This window comes from Lissotriton vulgaris, chromosome 3_2, assembly GCF_964263255.1.
Source record: "Lissotriton vulgaris chromosome 3_2, aLisVul1.2, whole genome shotgun sequence".
Classification (NCBI taxonomy): Eukaryota; Metazoa; Chordata; class Amphibia; order Caudata; family Salamandridae; genus Lissotriton; species Lissotriton vulgaris.
Window position 1 is genome coordinate 225,708,822 of NC_141690.1, and position 21,476 is coordinate 225,730,297.

Genomic DNA, 21,476 nt, shown 5'->3' on the forward strand with positions numbered 1-21,476 from the left:
TTGATAGTTGGATGTATGATCTGATTCACAGTTGCCAACCATTCCAGTTAATCTTGCCACACTACATTATGGATTCTACTTATCATCTTCCTCATGATGGCCTATCAAGTTGCTCACCATGTCTGCACACTTATTTATTTTTAAGATCATTTTATTGTTCATTTTTTAAATTTTTCCTGTGGCACATATAATTTAGTATGGAGTCAGTAAACATCAAACAATTGTCTGCACCGCTGCACACTATACAATTATACATACCCGGTCAAGTAGTACAGAGACATGTATTTCAGCGGTTAACAATGGTGTATATTCCATGAAACAAAGGAAAAAAAGAGCATACAATTCCGTAAGTAATAAAAAAACTTAAACCTTTTGTTAGAATTGGGGGTTTCTAGTTGTCACAGGTTGGTACTTTTGACAAGTAGGGACCCTCTCCTCTAGTCAGGGTAAGGGGGTACACTCCTAAAATAACCCCGGCTCACCCCCTTGGTAGCTTGGCACGAGCAGATAGGCTTATCTCAGAGGCAGTGTGTAAAGCATTTGTGAACACATACAGTAATCAAGTGACAACACTACAAATGGACACCACACTGGTAGTATATCAGAAATAGTTAGCTTTTATATAAAGACTTAGCACAAGACCAAATAACGACAAAAATAATCCACAATACTATCAGCAATAAAGAGTTCTTGTTAAAATGCTTATTTTTAGAGTTCTGTGCGATTCGTACCCTTTGTCCGGCTCTCCTGGTGATAAAAAGAACACAGAGTCTAGCAAGCGCAGCGGACGCTTCGGTCCGATGCGTTCAGAATGCTGTTCGAGTCGTACACAGTACCTGATCTTGATGCTTCCGGCATGGACGGCGCGATGTAAAAAGAAAGCGTTGTACGGTGTGTTGTCCTCTAGTCACGGTGCTAGCTACGGCTCATTGACGTCGTCTGTGCGGGTCGTTGAACTCAGAGCCATGTTGATCGAAGGGACAGTGCTTGGTGCGGTGCGTTCAGTTTACCTTGCGGCGTACGAGCCATACCTTGGGAGCCGGCGTCTTACAGTCTTTGAACGCGGTGCGAGGCGGGCAGTACCACGCGGTCGTGCGAAGCGTACCCAACTCCAGGTGTGATTGTAGACTTGAAATCAGGGGTAATGTACGCATCGTTCCGATCAGTGCGATTCGATGAGGCGAAGCGTTGTACGCTGCGTTGTCTGCCAGTCACGGTGCGAGCTAAGGCTCGTTGATGTCGTTGGTACGAGTCGTTGGGCGCAGAGCCTCGTTGATTGAGGCGGACGGACTTGGTACGGTGCTTTACAGGACACGAGTCGATCGTACGAGGCGCACACAGCTCCCTGCCTCGGCAGCCACGGAAAACAGCGTTTCCAGCAGCTCTCCTCAAGGCGGGTGAAGTACACTGGTCCTGGGACTTCGTTGAATGGCCAAGCTCTCTTACAAGCCCTTGGAGATCCTTTGCACAAGTGAAAATAAAGTCTTTACGTCTTTCTCATCTCCTTCAGCAGCAAGGCAACCACTGCAGGCCAATCCCCCAGGTCATGGACAGTATTCCTCCTTCAGCTTTCCCAGTTCCTTCTCTCCAGGCAGAAGTTTCTTGTAACATTAGAGGCTTCTGGAGTATCTTTGTCTGATCTGGATTTAATTTCTTTGGAGCAGGGTCCCAATACTTATACCCCTAAATCCTTTGTTCCTCTGGGGCTGAGGGGCCTTTTCCCAGTCTGGAGCACTCTGTTGATATGACTCTGACTTTCTATTCAGGGAGCAGGCTAGAGACATCAGGCACTCCACAGGAGGTGGAACCAGCATTTTGACGGAAAGGCACAGTCCTATTCAGAGCCCAGGTGCACTTCTCCCACTCATCTGGATGTAAATCTCTCTATTCACCACCGGGCTACCTAGCCCTGCCCTTTGGAATGCCCCAGCCCTGTCACTCACAGAAACCAGACAGCAGATACACATCCTAGCAGAGGCAGGCCTGGATAGGTTAGGCAAGCAAATACCTATTTTCTAAAAGTGGTATTTGCAAACACAGAATATTAAAATAAACTTTACTAAAAGATATATTTTATCATTCTGAATTCAGGCATTCTAAACTCTAATTTCTACCATGTTCCCTGAGTCTGTTAGGATTATAGAATGTAATAATTCTAACAGCCCATTCTGGCCTATGGAGAACAGGTAGCTTTGCAATAGTGAAAAACGAAAATGGCTGTAATTCACGATTAGGACATGCCACACACATCAGGGCTTGTCCTACCTTATATTTACAATGCACCCTGCCCATGGGCCTACCATAGGGGTGACTAACATGAAGGTAAGGGAAGGTTTAGGGACTGGCAAGTCGGTGCAATTACCAGAAACATATATGGAGAGTAAGGGATAGCGTTCGTGGATATTGGACGGGGAATACTCCTGATCCCCTAATCAAGAAATGCAAAGAACAAATGAAGGAGTATTACCCGATGAGAGGGATGAAGGCTTTCCAAACGTGGAATCAGTGTTCCTTGTTAATAAACCCCTCACTCACCACCTAGTGGTGACTTGCTTCATCATCGGGGGCCACCCAAGTGGCCTAGCGTCACTTGGGTGTGCTTCGACACCTGAGTTGCAGTGGAGCAGGTTGTGAAGTGTGGATGTAAACAAAAAAAGTGGGAGTGTTAAAAATTGTCCTGGTTTATAACTTTGTATAACAGTTTTAATAAAAAGCAACTGGACAATATTAAAATGGAGGTGAGATACTGGAAGGGGAGTTACGACCTACGTGTCTCAATTATGTGTTGGTCAACATGTTTCTACCAATTGGGGTGATCCCCGGTATTCATCAGGACCAATAAAAGGAAGTGGGAGGTGTGGGTCCCCTAAAAGACGCACCCTGTCCTAAATCCTTTGTCATCCAGAGGAAAAGGTATTCTAATGGGAAGACACTCCTAAAAATGTAGGGTGTCAGTAAAAACCTGTGGAGAGAAAAAGAAAGGAAAAGGAAGTAATTACTATCCTGTAACGTAGTGCAGATTTTTATAGTGCATTTTATTGTGCAATCTTATTTACATTCCACGGTGGTGTTTGGAAAGAGTGCCTTCTGGAGATGAGGATGTGCCTTCTGGGGTAGTAGAAGCATGCTCTTAAAGTGGGAGTGAACGCTTTAATGGAGGATATTAGAAGGCTATAAAAATAATGATTGCTGATGTTCTAAGTGCGTGCTAAAATAGCATGCAAGGGGGCTATATTAAGTCAAATGGGCTTTTGTGCTCATTTCTTGAGGAGAGAAGAGTATTCCCCGTCCAATATCCACGGACGCTATCCCTTGACAGTACTAGACTGCACGCAAGCTCTGCTATGGCAGACCTTAGGCACATTTTACAAGGCTGCTTTTGTGGGTGGCACAACCAGTGCTGCAAGCCCAGGAACAGCAACAAAAAGTGGAAGGGAGACCCACGCCAAGGTGCCCGGTCTAACACCTTTCATAACTTCAACAGTTAGAACTAGCCCACACCAACACAGTATGTGAGGAAAAATGATGTGACAATAGTGCACGAAAATGTACAGCTCAGGAGGGAGGGAACAACAGCATGTGTTACATAATGCACCTATCTGGTAGAATTAACAGTCATCATTGGGCACTGAAAGCAGATATAGTCCCTCGCTTTCAATGATAGAAAATGATACTCTGCCCAAGTGCCAGCCTTCTGAGCTATTCAATGCAGGGATGTTGATTTGCTTCTTTCTTCTGTTTCTGTAAGACATCACCATATTATCGAGTTGAGCTAAGATGTTGAAGATCAGGGTGGAACTGTATTAACGCTTGATGTAATGCTGACCTTATCTAATTTGAGGATTTCTCTTTGGCATGCTGCTTTTCCTGAATAGACATTTGTACTCATTCTTTTGAACGTCACATCTGTTGTCACATTTCTCTGGGCCTGGATGCAATGGAAACTTTTGACAAAGACACTGAATCCAGCCACCGTTGAAGCAACATCGTGATTGAGAAGTCACAGGAATCATTTACTCTAAACGCATTGATGCCAAGTCCCAATATTTTAGATGTATCCAAAGTAGTCTTAAATGAGTTCTCGGCCAGGGTGCAAGAAACATAGAAGACACCATGAGCTGCCATGTACCTAAGTCTAGCTGGAGGTTGATGTGAGGGCAATACATGAGATGGTGCCTCTTCTCTTTCAACAGGGAGAAACACTCTCCATATACCTGTCCTGAAAGGTGCTCCAATAAAGATCATCTAGTTGGCGATTTGAAAGGTTGATGAGAAGCCTGTAGAAAAGTGCCCCTTTTTAACATTTCACCCCCACCTTTTGACTAGTATGTGATGCAATTTTGACAGAAGTGCACTGGGTTCATGCTATCCAGGTCCACATTTCACAGATCTTTCCCCAAATTGGTACACTTTTCCCCCCAACTGGCAATACCTGTAGGACCTCCTGTAAGTCCCTAGTAAATGGTATCCCTGGTACCTAGGGCAGGGAAGCTAAAGAGGATTCATAAAGGATGCAGCATGTACTGTGCCACCCTAAGAGACCCCTCACCGCAGTCATGCAAACTGCCATTGCAGGCTACGTGACATGGTGCAGAGAAAAGTAAAGACATAACATGGCACAGCTCCTGAGTGCCATGCTTGGAGACACTACATGTAATATAAGTAAGTCACCCCTACAGCAGACCTTACAGCCTTAAGGTAGGGTGCATTATTTTACATGTGAGGACATATCTGCATGAGCATATATGCCCCTGGGATGTCCATTTTGATTCTCTGACATTATAAAAAAGAATGGGGGGACTGGGAGCAAATAAAGGTCCAGTACCCACGATCCGAAAACACTAAGATACTTATGTGTAGAGGAACTGTTCATATAGCAGAAAGAAGTAGTAGTGGTAGATGGATCCAAGGGGATCCTTAGAATTATTTCTTGGTGCCTTCATACATCCAAAAGGATGTCATACTTCATCATAGCGGTACAAAAGGGGATGGTGATGGACAGAGCATCTGAACCAATCAAACACTCACACCTAGTCAACAGATCTGGGTTTAATCCATCACCGTTCTTTAGCCCACTCTGCCACCCCAGTTCAGACATGGCCATATGCAAATCAGTCTGATGGGCTAAAGAACGGTGATAAATTAAACCCAAATCTGTTGACTGGGTGTGAATGTTTGATTGGTTCAGATGCTCCGTCCATCACCACCCCCTTTTGTACCGCTTTGTTCGCCATAAGTTGGCAGGGTATGCTCAGATGTGAGTCCCTTGCTCACTTTGCCACTGGATTCAAGCAAGCCTGGCTGAAGAAGGTTGGAATGCCAGAAACCAGTCCTAGGAAGCTTGTTTCGAGTGCAGGGAAGTCATGGCTTGGCAGTTCGACCTGGACTGTTCCCATGAGGCACAGGGTCAGACTGATTTGCATATGGCCATGTCTGAACTGGGGTGGCAGAGTGGGCTAAAGAACGGTGATGGATTGAACCCAGATCTGTTGACTGGGTGTGAGTGTTTGATTGGTTCAGATGCTCCATTTGTACCGCATACTTCATCATAGGGCGTGCTCCTTGTTGGGCCGGTGCTGCAATGTCCTTCGGGCCCCGTGAAGGATCACTTTATCGGAGATCTTATTTGAAGCTGTAATGAAGTATGCATGTGTTAGGGTGTTGAACATGTGGGGTGCAATGAGTCTGTGAAATAAGGCAAAATAAAGCTTAAACTATCTAAGGGGAACCAAATTAAGTTTTAATGTGGTGGTTCCCTTGGCAGGGTTAAAATAGACGAAGGGAGGCTATTAGGGCTCAATGTACCCAAATAGCCTAAATTAGTGGGTGTGGTCAGGTCAAAATGTTTTGCATCTTATGGTCCAGTCGAATCCTCTTTTCTTCCTTAGGACCTAGAAAAGGTTCCTACCCCACATGTATAAAGTGATATATAGTGTTGGGTACTGCTGTAGTAAAATACCTTAATAAAATGGTTGTCAACCTAACTAAAACAAGAAATATAAAAAAACATTAGGTAAACCAGTTGGCATGTGCTTCTCAAGTTTCTCACAATATTTTATTATGTCTCCTGATAGTAGACATCCTCATGCTATTATTTTTATTACTAACAAGCCGAGAAACGTGAAGAGATGTACACATATACATACACAAAACAGATCGGACAAGTGGACACACGTGGTACAAATATGTCAAGCTTGTATTAAGACATATAGAATATAATGAAAGGTGAGTTGTCCTCGGGTGAGAGCAAAAGGTAGCTCAAACAGTAGTTCCCCTTAGGTTAAAAGCAAAGGGTAGCGCACAGCTGCTAAACTGTTGAAAAATGACAATAGTAACAATAAAGTTATAGTAAAATCAAGGAAACCAGGGAGAGACCTCCGGGAGGCACTGGAAGGTGAAGGCCAAGTAAGGCCTAAAGTCACAATGGTACTCACATGGTCCTACACGGAAAGCACTAGAGATCTAACCTCCTGCCCGCCTGGATCGGGAGTGAACAGAGGAAAGCAGGCGGTATATGAAGTATCCATGATTAATAAAATTGTAGCCATCTGTTATCGTTATGGCTGCAAGATTAGAGGGCAGGGGCCAAGGCATAGGTGCACGGCAACCAATTGGCAGAGTTGCGAGCACTGTGGAGGTGTATAGAGTCTAAATGTGATGAACTGATAGGGTGCATGTGTTTGCATGGATTCATCCACCACTTCTTCCTTCTGTAATAGGGACTGTACCTCCATATATTACATTCTTGGACATTGCCGGAGAATAGGGAAGCCATCTTGAGCATATGTACTGGGCACTGGTAATTAAGAGTTCCCCAGCTACATGATGGCCTCACTGAATGATATGGTGTTTGATATCAAACATCTCTTATTAATAAGACCACACTGATTCCAGTGATGGATTTACTAATACATGCACCCAGATGGCACCTTTAGAGGTGCCCCCTGGAAACCTACCAATCTCCAGTGTACTGGCTGACAGACCAGCCTGCCACCAGAGGTAGGTTTCTGATCCTGTACAGGTGAGAGACCACGCTCTCTGAGGGCAGAAATAATGCCTGCTCCAGCCGAAGTTGTTGTCACCTCTTGCAAGCAGGATTGCTGCGTAATCAGCATATCAAGACAGGAGGCTTCAAAGGCCTCAGCCTCCCCAACAAGGGAAATGCATCCCCCGGACCCATTTGGCACCAGGACATATGGGAAAATTAGCTAGTCGGGAGACGTGTTCCCTGTGGGCATATAGGGGGTTTTGTTACCCTAAATGTAAGTAGCCAATTGCTACCTATCACTCCCCTTAACACCCCGAAATTCAGTATTTAAGTGGCACCCCTGATGCCAAGTACTTCGATCTGACAAATCCAGAAGGGGACAAAGAAGAGTGTCGAGAGTACGAGACCTGAATACTTGCTGTGGACATTCAGCACCAAACCCTGCCTGCACCAGTCTCGACAGTCATGATCACATGACTCGTCCTGCAGCCGAGCATCTACCAAGAACTCCGGTAGACTACCAGCCCTTCACAAATTGCCAGCAACCTCCCTTGGAGTAGAGGAGCACCAAAAAAGCTGAGTTCAGTTCACTGTGTTGCCTCTCCCTGGTCAGCTGTCCACAGCAGAAACCCAGGAAGAGTTACCTGTGGCCCAGGTGGTCAGATCTGTTCCCACACAGAGTAAGAGATTCCAGGACCGTTCGTAACCGCACAACACAAATACCCGGGTTACCGGACCCGTGCAGGAAACGAAGCCCATGTGAATCGAATCTGGACTCCAACTGCACCAAGAATGAGCAGCTGTTGAGGGACATCAGCACTGCAGAAACCCACATCCAGAGTAGTCCAGCTGTCCTGTGTTTTGCACCCTCAACCCCGCAGGACTGACAACCGTGAGGGCCTATAACGCATCCAGCCGACTTATCTACTTTGTACCTGAGCATCCCAACCTGGGTTACCAAGAATCCTCTGTGCTTTCTTGCTCCCAGGACCCTTGTGACCCGAGCCCCCTCTACAGCATGTTTTCAGTTGGCACTCTTCTTTCCACCAGCGTAGTGGGCCAAGGTACCAACCCAACCAGTACCTCTGCATCCGTTTCTCCCTGGGCAGGCAACAGGCACCTGCTGGTGGTACTTTGAACCTTGGCCCCCTTCGACCTTATGTCCTGAAGGAGACCCCCCAGAAACCAACCATGACTAACTATATGCAACATATGCCTTTTTTCCCCGTAGAAAAGCATTGCTGTGCATGGACACATTTAAGTGAACATGTTACTTACCAGTTAAAGTTTATATTTGAAAAAGTACTTACTTGATAACAAAGTCTCATTTCTTGCCTTTGGGAGTACAACGAATGCTTAGCACTACCCTTTGATAAGCCTACACTGCTTTCCCCCAATACAACAAAAGAGAGCATTTAGTGTTATTATTTTTGCCTATGTAAACTAATAAGAGTTGCCTACACTCTCTAAACGATGTACCTCATTTTGGTCCACTGTATGGAGGGCCAGCTATGGAGGGCCAGCTACTTACAAAGCCTATACCATTGAAGACACTCTTGGACTGTCTGACATCTTTTAAATGCTATTGTCTTTGATCGAGCTTGTAGGACTCATTCCTTCCACAAATGGGTAGATGTTTTATTCCTTAATTTGTAGAGCTGCTATTAAGGGCTCTTTTGTCTTAAACACTTTTGGAGCAGACCTGGATTCAAATTGTTGGACTCCAAACTGAAGGTGTTTTCCCAGTAAACAAACTCTCAAGAACCTTTCATCATCCCGTAATATTGGAATGTGAAAATATGAATCTCTCAAATTCAGGGTAGTCATGAGTACACCTTTCTTAAGGGAATACTTTTTGTAGTATTTCCATTTTGAAGGATATCTTCGTCATCCATTTGTTGACCTCTTTGAAGATCAATGACTAACCTGAAATAGCCAGATGCTTTGAGAACTAGGAAAGTGATTGAATAATTGCCTTTGCCCATTTCCTCTTGAGAAACCGTTGTTATTGCCTTCCTCAGCAGCAGAGAGTGGATCCTATATAAACTTGCCTTCTTCTTGATCGGATTGCAAGGACATGGAATAATAATGGTCCCTGTCTCTGTAGGAATCAGCACATGTTCTATTTGATAACCCTTCCTTATATCAACAAACAAAACCTTAAAGGCAGAAATTAAAGCTTGAGATTTATATGCCCCATACTTCCCTGCTATAAATTAACATCTTCATAGCCTTTCTTCTATGTTGAATCAATATGTTTATCTGTCACAGCTTTAGGAATGCTATCCTTCGCCATAAGGTTAAGACCCATCATTGAATCAACAAGCACAGATTCAGAAATTCTGTTATCCATATCCTCCATGGGATAGTCTAGCCACAGCTCTATGCTTGATAATTTTACCTGGATTTTTCTATTCATGCATGATCACAACCAGTGCATGCTGATGAGTAGGCAGCCCCAAGGATGGAGCACTTTGGATCTGAAACAACCCCAGCTTCGAAGACTTATAAGGCTGTTCTTCAGTAGGGAAATCCATATTCTGGCACACACTGCATAATATCTCGTGTAATAGTCCTGTGTCCGTTTTTCCCCCTCTTTTGATCTGAAGTGGTAAATATCAACAACCTTCTCTTCCTTCTCCTCTTAACCAGAGGACTGGACATGTTGATGCTGGTCTTGAGACATAATACATGAAGGCTGCAAAGATGACATAGTTTAAATGGCAATTTTTCTAAACCTAGCCTCAAAAGTCTTGTAAGAAGTCAACTTGCCTCTTACTGATCTTTCCTTGAGGCGAGAGACGGGGACAGGAAGAATGCTTCTCAACAGAATTTCTTTTTGCCCATTTAAAAAAAATGAGGATTCCCAGACTGATGCCCGGTGTTCCCCACACCAACTGATTACCACGACAAACATAAGCTTGCAACCTGTATGTCACGTATATCTTAAACACATGCTGAACAAGTGCCTTAAACTGAGAGTATGTGCTACATGTGCAATCACTAGACAGTCATACATTGCAGATACTACTCCCGGTCGCTTCTGGACAAATTCTACACAGATTTTCTACTTAATAGTACACCTTTGATTAAAGGGCTTGGTCAGCGCCTCCTTTACTGTTGACATGTTCTTAATGGGCGACGCAAAATGCATGGAAGCTATCAGCTTAACTCCTCAAGCACGTATGTGACTACGCCTCTTCATCTAACACCTTCACACTTTGCACATCCATAAGAACACTACTTAGCAGTAAGATAAATTACAAAGTACCGCTTTACTCAGTATCATGCCGTTCTCTTTCAGTTGGAATACACCCTTCTCAGGAGCCGAGACCATACCATCTCCTGCTTCTCCACTGTCTTGCCTCATCCATCTGTTGCCTGCACATAGGTGATCACTTCTTACAGAGAGACTGGTGCTCCCAAGTTGACATATAAACTCTTTTCCTCTTACGTACTCATTATGGAGTTGCTGGAGCAGCCAGCGCCGACAGAGACTGGTGAGACAGTGGGCATCTAAGCTTGGCAAGAATCCCATCCAGCCATTCATGTCCCAGTCATGATCCAGTAGAAGACATAGGAATTTTTGTTGTAAGCTAGACTCGCACAGCATCTACAGACTAGGCAAACATTACTTTTAGTTCCCTGTTCTTTCTCCAGTTTGTAATTGGAGCCTCCTCAAAGTACTGACTGGGACAAAAGATGAAGGGATAATGCAGAACATTAGCTTTTATCAAGAGAATTGCAAAACGTTGAACACTTCCTTTGCGGTTTAAGGACTGTATTAAACTATTCAGCTTGCTGTAGGGTAGGCACAAACGCAGGCTGGTGACTTCATTCTACTGGTAGAAGTTTGATGCAGACTTGCTCAATGTGGTGTTCACATCTCCTGTATAGGTTTTTTCTTTATACATCTTTACCTCCCTGACTAAGAGAGCAGTGCTGTTAAAGCTGTAGTTTTGTTGAGCCACCGTAGGAGAATGATCCAGAGTGAGGGTACAAATCTATGATGTGGGAGTAGGGTGTCATATCAGTGATGTGTTATCCCAGCACTTTATGCTACTGTCCTGTAACTATCCAGATTGTTATTTAGGTATAATGATGAGAAATCGTTTTCAAGAGATGGGTTTTATGCTCGGCTTTGAAATCCAAGAGAGGTGTCGAGAAACAATGTAAAATTTTCGAGCTTCCTTACCTGGAAGTTTTCAGTTGCATTAAGGACACAGAGGTGAAGATCAGGCAAGTTTTTTTATTTGCATGCTTATTATCCAGTTTAAAACTCACCATAAGCCAATGCAACTTAAAGAACTACATATCCCACAACGCTGTCATAAAAAAGAAAAAAAATATCACAAGACGGTATTAACACTGCAGCCAACTAGGACAAAGTATTTCTAATAAAGCTGCCCTGTATTAACCAATTCTCCCATTTTCACTGCAAAACAGGTGCATGGTGAAACTCTCATTAACCTCATTCTTGCTTTTCAACACCTAGTAAATAAAGCTTAAATCAATTTGATTCCCCAAATCTCTTCATTACAAAAAATATATATTACGGGTTTCAGTGCTTCACAACATGCTTTATACTCCTTACATTGGTGGGCATGAATCTTCAGGGCAATCCCTACAAAGTTGCTTATCAAGAGGCACTGGGAGGGATAGTCCTCTGTCTCCTTAATTGAATTTGATATATACAGACACAAAGGCAAGAAAATCATACATTCTTTGTTGCGACCAGAGTTGAAGGCAATGTTTGCTCATAGCTCACAAATCATATTAGCCACATTAAATACAAGTTTGAAATTACTTAAATACTGATTCGGAAGACTTGCATGTTTCAGACTGTTCTATCAGCAGCTAAGGGCTTCAAGTCTATAGCGCCCCTCATTGATTGTGCACCTTGGATTGTAGTGTCACCTCCTGCTTCCGCCATAATCCACCTGGCCAAAGTGGCTGCTGAAATCAGAACATAAAAGCTCCCCAAAAAATTGAAAGTTGTTTGACATTTCTTGGACTGTACTCACAAATGTAATTCCTACTGCTTCAAGCATTGAAATATCAAGCTGCTATTGTGTAATTCATACTGTTTCAAACATTGAGCTGTCAATATGCTATTGTGCAGTGCCCGGTTCTTTGGTTCCCGTCACCAGCCTGATCCTATTTTTCGCTCTTCTCACGGTGTGGTCTTGCTCTCAATTTGCTGCTGGTATGCTGTTGCCATCGTGCTACGTCTGATCCTCTAGCTCTAGTCATCTGCCTAATCCTAAATATTGCGGATGCTCTTAACCAGTGTTGGATAATGTTTCCATTCTGCCAGGACGTCCCTGCCGAGTCCTGTGCACCCTGCTTACCCTTTGCACACCTGGACCCTACTACTCCCTTCCAGGTATTGCACCCTGGCAATTCGTATTTCGCCAATTTTCTTCGAGTGTCTTTAAAGGCCCTTCTGTACTGAATCTTAAATCTTGGGCTAAGCTGTAAGTAAGAGTCCGGATGATGATCCCGCCATTTTCTTAGGCTCTGAAATGTTGTCTTTACTCGCGGATCCTTTTCTATGTTGTTTATTAACTGAGAACAGGCAGTACTATTCTTGCGATTTAGATGCTCACCTTTGATTACCATTGTCACATGCGCGTGTATATCACTATTGACATAGCACAGAGCATGTTTGTTTCACCCACGTCCATATCGCCGCTGTACATTGTTTTTACAAAGAAATATTCTCATGCTAGTTGTTTTGAATAAATAACCATTTGATTGGCATCATTGTTAAGTTTGTGTATCTTGCGGCCTCTGTTTTGAATCATAGCATTTATTCAGGGTCCCTGACAACTCTAGTTCTCTTGTTTTGTAGGAACTCAAGCATTGATGTTTGTGAATACTATGGTAGAAGATGACCCTAGTAAATGTCTTTGTTCTCCAAGGAATGTTTTTTCTTTAAAAAAATAATAATAATATATATATATTCCAGTATTCTACATAACATGACAACAGTAGCCCAGTGCCAGGAAGTTTTCAATCATAGATACATAGCATGATATCATCTACAAGGTTTGCATTGGTATGAGACCGTATTGGGTTGTGGTGTGGCTAATTCCTAGGCATATGGCCTAATACCCATTCGACCCATAACAACCCTAGTGATCATCCGGACCAACATAGGTTGGTCAGTAATAATTAAGTTGGAGGAGTATCCTGGGGTGAGGAGGATCAAGAGTCAGAAATTTCATCCTGCAAGTTTGCCAAGTATGTTTTTAAAGGGGACCATATGTCATTTGGCCTATATCTAATCGGCTGCATCACAGCAAAGTGGTTGGCTTAAGAGTATAGACAGTAGCACCCGTAAGCCATCTATCCTGTGAAAGATGTGAAAGGGGGGGGGGGGGGCGTCTTCCCCAGCTATTGTACTTCTTGACATCAGTAAAAGTACCTCCACTAGTCATCTTATGGGTTACGGATCTTTGACTACATAGCCTAGCAGCACCACATCTAATGCTCCTGGGATCTTCAAGCCCCTCACTCGAGCCAGCACACCCAGAACCTCTCTCCAATACGTTGCAGTGACCCACCCCACATGTTCATGCAAGGGGAAAGAACTCAGCCTGGGGCTGATGTGAGCAGAGGCATGCATGTGCCTTTGAGCTATTACGTCTGTGTACCCAGCAGGAGTGTAATCTAGTCTGTGAAGGAACTTAAATTGGAAGAGCTTATGTTTGTAATTTCTCTAGCAATACTCGAGGTTATCCCTTCCTGAGTAAAAATCCTACTTCTGATATCTATATCCCTGATATCAGACAAACTCCTATATTACATCATGCTAGGTAACCATGCCAACTGCGTTTGATAAATCTGTGTTTGCTGGCCGATGCTTTAAGAATGACAAGAACAAGTTCACATCCCACATTGTAGTTTGACTTGGTTTAGGAGACACAGGAAACCTAACCCCTCTGGGAAGTTTGCAGACTAGAGGATGTTGCCCACAAGAATGTGAGAAATCTGGACTTGACCCCCAGAGATAGAGAAATTGTTTTTTAAGTTCCTGTTGCCATTTCAGCCTCTGCTATTTCAGATAGAACATTTTTGACCAAGATCTGCTTGTACCTGATCAAGGTCCTGTTGACACCATCTTTTCCAACATCTTCAAGCTGAGCTTTAGTGATTGCAGGTACTGTCTGCCTAAGCGCACAAGATGTACAAGACCGCTCTTTATGACAGTCCAGACATTTGCCATTTACTCAAGTGGCCAGTACCACCTCCACTTACTGCCAACGAGCTTGAGCTGTGACCTTCAGGGGTATAATGAGAGATGTAAAGACATGCTACATGGTTTCTAACCAGTTTTGGAGAAAAAGCATCCGTAGCTTTTGCCACCAGGTCTGGTCTCCAGATAAAAAAAGAGGGCAACTTTATTGTTTGAGCTAAGTGCAAAGAGGCCTAAATGGCAGGCCCCACAAACTTCACATTGGCATCCAGTTGCTGTTGTCTACCAAGAACCTGATTTCCAACCCACAAGCAGATTTAACTTCCCTGTAAAATGTTTTTCCTTGACTAGATATTGTGGTGCTTGCAGTAATGGAAACCTACCAGGGATAATTTGATCAATAGTGTTGTCTTCGTGCAGCCCAGTTTGTCTTCGTCTACTGAAATGGCGTCCATCTTCAGTAGGGTACAGCACTTCGACCTGTCCTTCATCAGGCAGTTCACTGCAAAAGATCCAGCGAAACAACAATTGATGTCCAGCTTCAATTCTTTCTCTTATCAACCCCACCCGTGGAAAGGGAACAGCATTTGACATCTTGGCTTTTCTGGCTGGCATCCAACTTTTTAACCAAATCTGGGAGAGAAGAAAATTGTCTGGCCATTCCTCGCTTCCATGTGGTCCAGACACCATTACATCTCTCTTCAGTGGCATTGATTGTCATGGAAATCCTAACAACCCAGTGTGGTAGACTCCTGTGGAGGTATTTTCTTTAACGTCTGGAGAGCCCTGTATTGCAGGAGTCTGGAAAAATGCCCTGAATCAAAGCGGATCAAAGATTTACAATCCCTACCAGCTGCCTTAGGGAAGTTTGTCTTGTCACTAATACATTCTGGAATGTCTGTTTATTTATTTTTAAGTGTATCTTAAGGGGTGTGGAATTTAATAAACTAACTACTTGTCCATGGGACAGGTTGCTTCATAAATCTGTCCTGAAAAAAAATTCCACTTGTCCCTTTGTTACCACATAGTCTTGTGACAAATTATGGCAGCAATCTCATTAGATAGGAGCTCTGATAATAGCCTCTCTGATTATGCCAGTGCTCTTATTATAGTAGGGCAGTACCCTCATTTTGCAACCTTTCCACAGATCTAAATAATGGAGCTGGAGTTAGCGGTAAGCAATAGTTCCATGTTTGGAATGACCTTTTGAGGTGTGCAAACATACTAACTTGATTGTTTTATGGCTTTTTACCAGCTTTTCTCTAATCGTTTCTCATACTGAAAAAGCTTGGAAATGTATTCTTGACCACAACAGAAATAAAAGTTATTCTAGGGTTGGGAAAAAATGGTTGGAGGGAAAGTGAAGTTGTAAACGCTCAACAGAGTTTCATAAGAACAAATCCACATATGCTAAAATACAGTTCACAAATATTTTCTAGGAGTATGATTTCCTGGCCTACGTGTGTAAACTCTTGTGGATTCACGCCCTAATCTGCACTAATGCAAGGACATATACCATGGGTGCACTTTTGTGATTTTCTTTAAGAATTAGACCCCTAATTACGTCGAGTGTTAACCAAGACCTTTTGTTTTTATTACATTTTTAGCTCTCTATCAGCTGGCTTTACTGTAAGTGATCACATTCTTCTCTTTCACAAGGAGCATATCAGTACAGAAAGAAGTTTTGTTCAGTGCCAGGACCTACTGTTGCAGTGTGTGCCTTTTGCCAGTGTTTGTTATAATGGCGAGGGCCTAGCAGCTTCTACAACAATACATTTCACAAAAACAATGTCAAAGCAAGATACTCTTGACAAAACCAAACGGCTGACCACCAATGTCAGAAATCATGGCTTTGCCAATGCTTGTTTATTTTTATGCTTCCCATAATCTTATTGAAACTGGTTGCAATGATTTTCCATTATAAATATTTTCGGAAATATTAGCATGCATCAACACGTTTTACTAAATGAAGCTTCCAAAAAATGATGCCTTAAACTTCACAGTAGTTCAGGAAAACGTTTATTTTTCTTTCCAAATGCATTTTTCGTGAACATTTTACTTTGGAAGCAAACAATCATCAATCTCCGTTTTGAAAGCAAAGGATCATCAATCTTGGTTATTTGCATCTAATTGGAGAGCATTCTGGGAGCATTACACGTAGCCTCATATGTTACATTATTGTAATCTTTTATGTACATTTTTATACTGGAACCACTGTCAATAGCGCAGTCCGAGGCACTCACCCAAATAATAAAAGCTTTGCAATAATGAACCATAAATATAAGTTCAAACAGCATTAACATATGGACACGAATGTTACCTAAACTGCAGACAATGCCCTTCCCGATCAATTTTGTGGTACTATAAATTGGCAACCAAAGTGTTAGTGCTGCAAGAGGTTTTGCCTTCTTGTCCCAAGGACTAAAACCACATCATAACTTGTTGTCCTTGACCACAAATCATATGTCCTAGACGTCGGGGTATATCGGAATTCCACACCCCTGAATTCTTTGTGGCCTGAATTAACCTGAAAACCTAAGAAAATCAGTTGTTTAATTGAAGTTTACTCAGATTTCTGAGCATTGCTAAAAATAAAATGTTAGGTCTTTCAATTAGAAGATTATGATGGCGTTCTGCTGATCTTGTGACAAGAGGAGCATATCGTCCAAGTAGATAATCAGATGAATCCACTTGGCTCGCATTAACTCTTACCGGTTTTAACAACTTGCTGAAACAACAAGGGGCATGTAAAAGTCTGAAAGAGAGGGAAGTGAACTAGTAAACTTGTCCCAGCCAGTGAAACTTTACAAACTTGTGATGTGGCTTGAACACAGGATTGCACAGACCAGTATCTGGCGTCCTCTCACATGACGTCCCTCAGTAGTTGGATTTCCCCGGTCTAGAAATGGTTACAATTAAGCCAAGAATTGAACTGCTCAGGAAGCCTGAAAGATTGGCGCAAGAATCCTGGATTGCTCCTTTTTGAAAGAGCTATATAATTTCCTAGGTAATAGTGGCGCCCTGTAGGGAAGATAATTTTATTGTCTTAGGAGGCAATATTGCAGTTTCAATCCAAAGAATTGCAGCCATAAACCTTGCAAATCTACAAGACCCATACATCCTTCATCTCGCCAGCAATAACGAAACATAGCCCACCTCCCTCCCCCAAGGATACTTGGGGATAAGGGGATAATTCTCACCATCAAGTCCATGGTTGCATTTCCCAACTAGTGCAGGCTCTTTGTGCCTCTAGCTCAGAAAGGAAATACGTTTTTAAATCACTGTAGAGGGGTTCTGGCATCATTCTTCCTGAAGCCTGCTCCACATTGGTGGTCTTGTTGCAGGTATCGACTGAAGGGGTCCTGGATTTCTTGGGAATTTCCTCATGAACGTGAACAACTTTGGGTCTATCTTGGATGTAGTGGAAACGTTTCGTGACAGGAAAGGTCTGGGGCATTCTGCTCACAACACATTTCTAACTGCGTGGTCCAGTACTTATCTAAGCTGGATCTGCGAATGAACTGCTACCTTTGGTGAGGGTGACCATTCCAAAGATTTGGGATGGACAAGAAAAGCATTTAAAATGTAGGTACATTTGGTGCATCGTCTCCAGAACCCTCTGAAGCCTTCTCCTTACTCCCATCCAGTTGCCTCTTGTGTTGTGGCTTACTGGGAGATGGCCATCAATATCTTCCATCTCCAAAATAATCAATCAGTCAATCAATCAATCAGAATACTTGTAAAGTGCGCTACTTACCCGTGAGGATCTCAAAGCGTTGATAGGGGGGGGAGGTATGGGGGCCCCTACTGCTCGAGGAGTCTTCTGAAGGCGAGTAGGTCTTGGGTCTGCCGTAGGTGGGTAGGGTGGGTGTTCCAGGTCTTGGCGGCGAGGTAAGAGAAGGATCTGCCGCCGCATGCAACTCAATAGATTTCGACTCCGGTTCATTTGGGTCTGGTTCCTATGGCCTTCGGTTGCATAGATGACGTTCTTTGGATTTGGCAATTAAAGCAGATTTAACTAATTGAAGAAGCTGGTTTGCAGTGTGCTACGGTTTCTGTTATTACTATTCACAATCATCTCTTGTGCATGACAACCCGCTGTGCATGACCTTTGGCCGTGCCATGCATGGGGTTGGCTTCAGGGGCTGGCCTGCAGCCATGCTCTGCATCCAACTCCACGCTGGCAGAAGACCGCCCAGGAAACCACAACCCCGCCTCATATATTCATGTGTGTGGATGGGGGGGGGGGTCCTAATGTTGGACATAAGTATTCAAATTAATGCCAGAAGGTTTTGTGAGAGTATGTGTGGGGTCAACAGCTACAAACATACACCAATTTTTTTTTTGGTACCGCTATTCTTCCAAAGCTTTAGCAGTTCAAATAGGGAACTGGTCATTATAGTTGGGGACCAACTCAACGCATATGATACTGTGCCCTAAACATCATTGGCTCTGGAGATGCCAAAGGGACCAAATACATACTTTACTCCGACTGGGAGTTTTAACAGTCAGGTGAGTCCTTAACTTTGTCCAATGTGTATGGCGAATATGTAATGTCCCCCCTTCTCTGAAGACAGACAATCCTATCAAGTGCAAAACATCTGAAGTTCATCCCTGCAAGGTGTCCATCAGGCATCATTTTAGCACTTCACTAAGCTCCTAAGATAAGTGAATGTAATAGCTCCTATCATATTCTTTGTATGAGAATGTTAATCAATGTAATTTTTATGTATATGATGCATGTTTTCGAATGAGTCTTTGAAGTTGGCTTGTTTGTGTGAAGCCTGGTCTTAGATCTCTTGAAATGCTTGCTCTTGTGTTGCAGGTCCTCTTCGGCGAATGCAACATCACAGACCCCTGCTGCCTCCTGTGGTACTTTTTGTTTCATTAAGAGTCTATACTTTCATTTAAACCATGCAATCTCCAATATAATGCTAAGAATGAACTATTGTTTTATTTCTAGAAGTCACAGAAGAAATTGTTATTCCGAGAAGAAAAACATGGTTAGTATTACAACATTTTAATCGTACATATTTGAACAAATCCTCCTAGATGATACATACATATTTAGAGTACAGTACTGTTACAACCACTGAGCGCCTCATCATGTTTACCTGTACAGTTACATCTTGTAGCTGTTTCGGTGTATATGTTTTCAATAGTCTCTAGGAATAGTGCCTGTCTGACACTCTATCGCCCGAATTCTCTGGTATTGCCTCTCTTACACTTGGTTTAATTGTGCAAGTGCCATTTTTGTTGAGTTGAAAGGAAACCTTGACTTTCAAGACACGTCTACATGTGCGATTATCAAACACCAGATGCAGGATAGCCTGGGTATTGGTTCGTGACTGTTGCCCAAACTCAGTTCAGTCCTGTCCTAGCTGTTTTAGGGTGAGTCCTATTAGGTTGAGCTAGTTTGTCTTTTTGTGATTTTGATGGGGAGTAGCTTATAGTGTACTTCAAAAAATTAGCAAAATTGCACGGGATGCTGTGTTTTCACTTAGTTAGTTTTGATTTCTCATCCAAGCCTGTGAGTTTATATGACCTACAACGCTACTTTACTGTATTACGTTTTGGAGAGAGTAATAAAGAGCCTTTTTTTTAATTGGTTTTAAACCCTGTTTTTTGCCCCTCTAGCTTGAGATTTTCTGTAAAGCCAACTCAAGTCCCATTTCCCAGCAAGTCCTTGCTATGGCAATACTTACACAATGAAAAAATTTGAACTTGGCATACAAGAGGTGTTTACCACCTTGATGGTAAATTTATTTTAGGAATGCTGGAAGGGTGGATTTAAATACAATCTATGAGTGAGGGCGTAAACTATTATTAAGCTTCTTTGGGAAAGGAATTGTGATCCTAGATTGGGAACGTCCTAATGTTGGACATAAGTATTCAAATTAATGCCAGAAGGTTTTGTGAGAGCTCTACCTTGTATTTACCTGAGGAAATGGGTGAAAAAAGGCCACTAGCTTGAGGCGGACACATTGATGTTAAATAGTGCCTAAAATGTTTGACATGGAGGTATTTCTCCTTGTGGTTGGAAGTGAATGAATGAAGGAGTTTATTTGTAAAGCGCTACATTCACTCCAAGGAGCATCTTGGCGCTGGCGAACAGTAAATCTGAACAGAAACAGTAGTGAGACGGGGGCATAAGAGTGAAGTTGTGAACTCATATCTGGTGTCATATGTGGGGAAACACCGTACTGTCATGGGCAGCGAACATCCAGGTTTTCAGAAGCTTTCTGAAGAGACGTTCTGATTGAGCCAATCTCAATTGGAGTGGTAAACTGTTCCAGGCTCTTGTTCCTAGAACAGCTATGGTTTTGCCTCCCATTTGTTTTCAGTCGGTAGCTGGTAACAGCCAAATAGTTGCCCGAAGATGATCGCAGAAGACGTTGTGTTTTATATAGGCAAATTCTGGACCTGAGATATGTTGGACCTGATTCTTTTATTGCTTTATAAGTAATTGTTAAGACTAAACAAAATTATTTTGTGAATCGGTTACCAATGTAGTCTTTGAAGTGCTTCTCTGGAGGAGGATCCTCTCGGTAGCCCAAGCACCAGCCGGGCCGCTGCGTTCTGTACCACCTGTAACTTTTTTATAATCTATTTATTTGCTCCTGCATATAGACTGTTACATTAGTCCAGATGCGAAAGAAGTTATGCCACTGTGACTGTTTTTGAGCATTTAAGGGCAATAGGTCTAGAAACTTCCTCAAGATTTTTAGGGCTCGCACTGCGACGCAATTGCAAAGCGATTGTCGCTGTGGAGCCCTATTGTAATCAGTTTGGCTTTCAAGGACTAACAAGACAAGAGACTGGCACGCGCACGCAGCCTGCCGGAATCGGATCGGATCAGGTCCCGCGCTTGAACACGCGCTCCGATTCCGGCAGGCTCTTCAGTCACCATGGATCACGATCACGCATGCGCACACACTCAGCCACACATATATACACATGCTCGACACCCCCCACCAACTCACCGTGCTCTACACACAGACACGTACACAGACACACGCACACACACATCCCCCCACTCACCGGTCTCTTTCTCCGTGTTCCGTGTCTCTCTCTCCCTCGGCAGCCAGTGGGTCAGTCTCTGCATGGGAGGTCTGCACTGGATTCCGCCGGTCTTCACCCGGGCCCCTTCCTGGGACCCAGGACTTCAGCTGCCACTTCGTTTTCGCTCCGGGGCTCGCTCCTAAAAACAAAACTTTTGAATGACGCGAATGCGCAGGCAGCCCCCGCCCTCAGTTACAGCCCAGTACTGAGCTGCTTTCGGTTTGG

The 21,476-nt window shown here is 43.3% G+C and overlaps 1 protein-coding gene across 1 annotated transcript in view; it reads left to right on the forward strand.

The window, feature by feature from the left end:
- PTCD3 (pentatricopeptide repeat domain 3) overlaps positions 1-21,476 on the forward strand; it is a 185,949-nt gene that overhangs the window by 17,395 nt on the left and 147,078 nt on the right. Inside the window, exons 2-3 of the mRNA XM_086964253.1 lie at positions 19,015-19,061; positions 19,153-19,192. Of these exons, the coding sequence (XP_086820379.1) occupies positions 19,015-19,061; positions 19,153-19,192 (87 nt within the window). The remainder of the gene's footprint in view (positions 1-19,014; positions 19,062-19,152; positions 19,193-21,476) is intronic.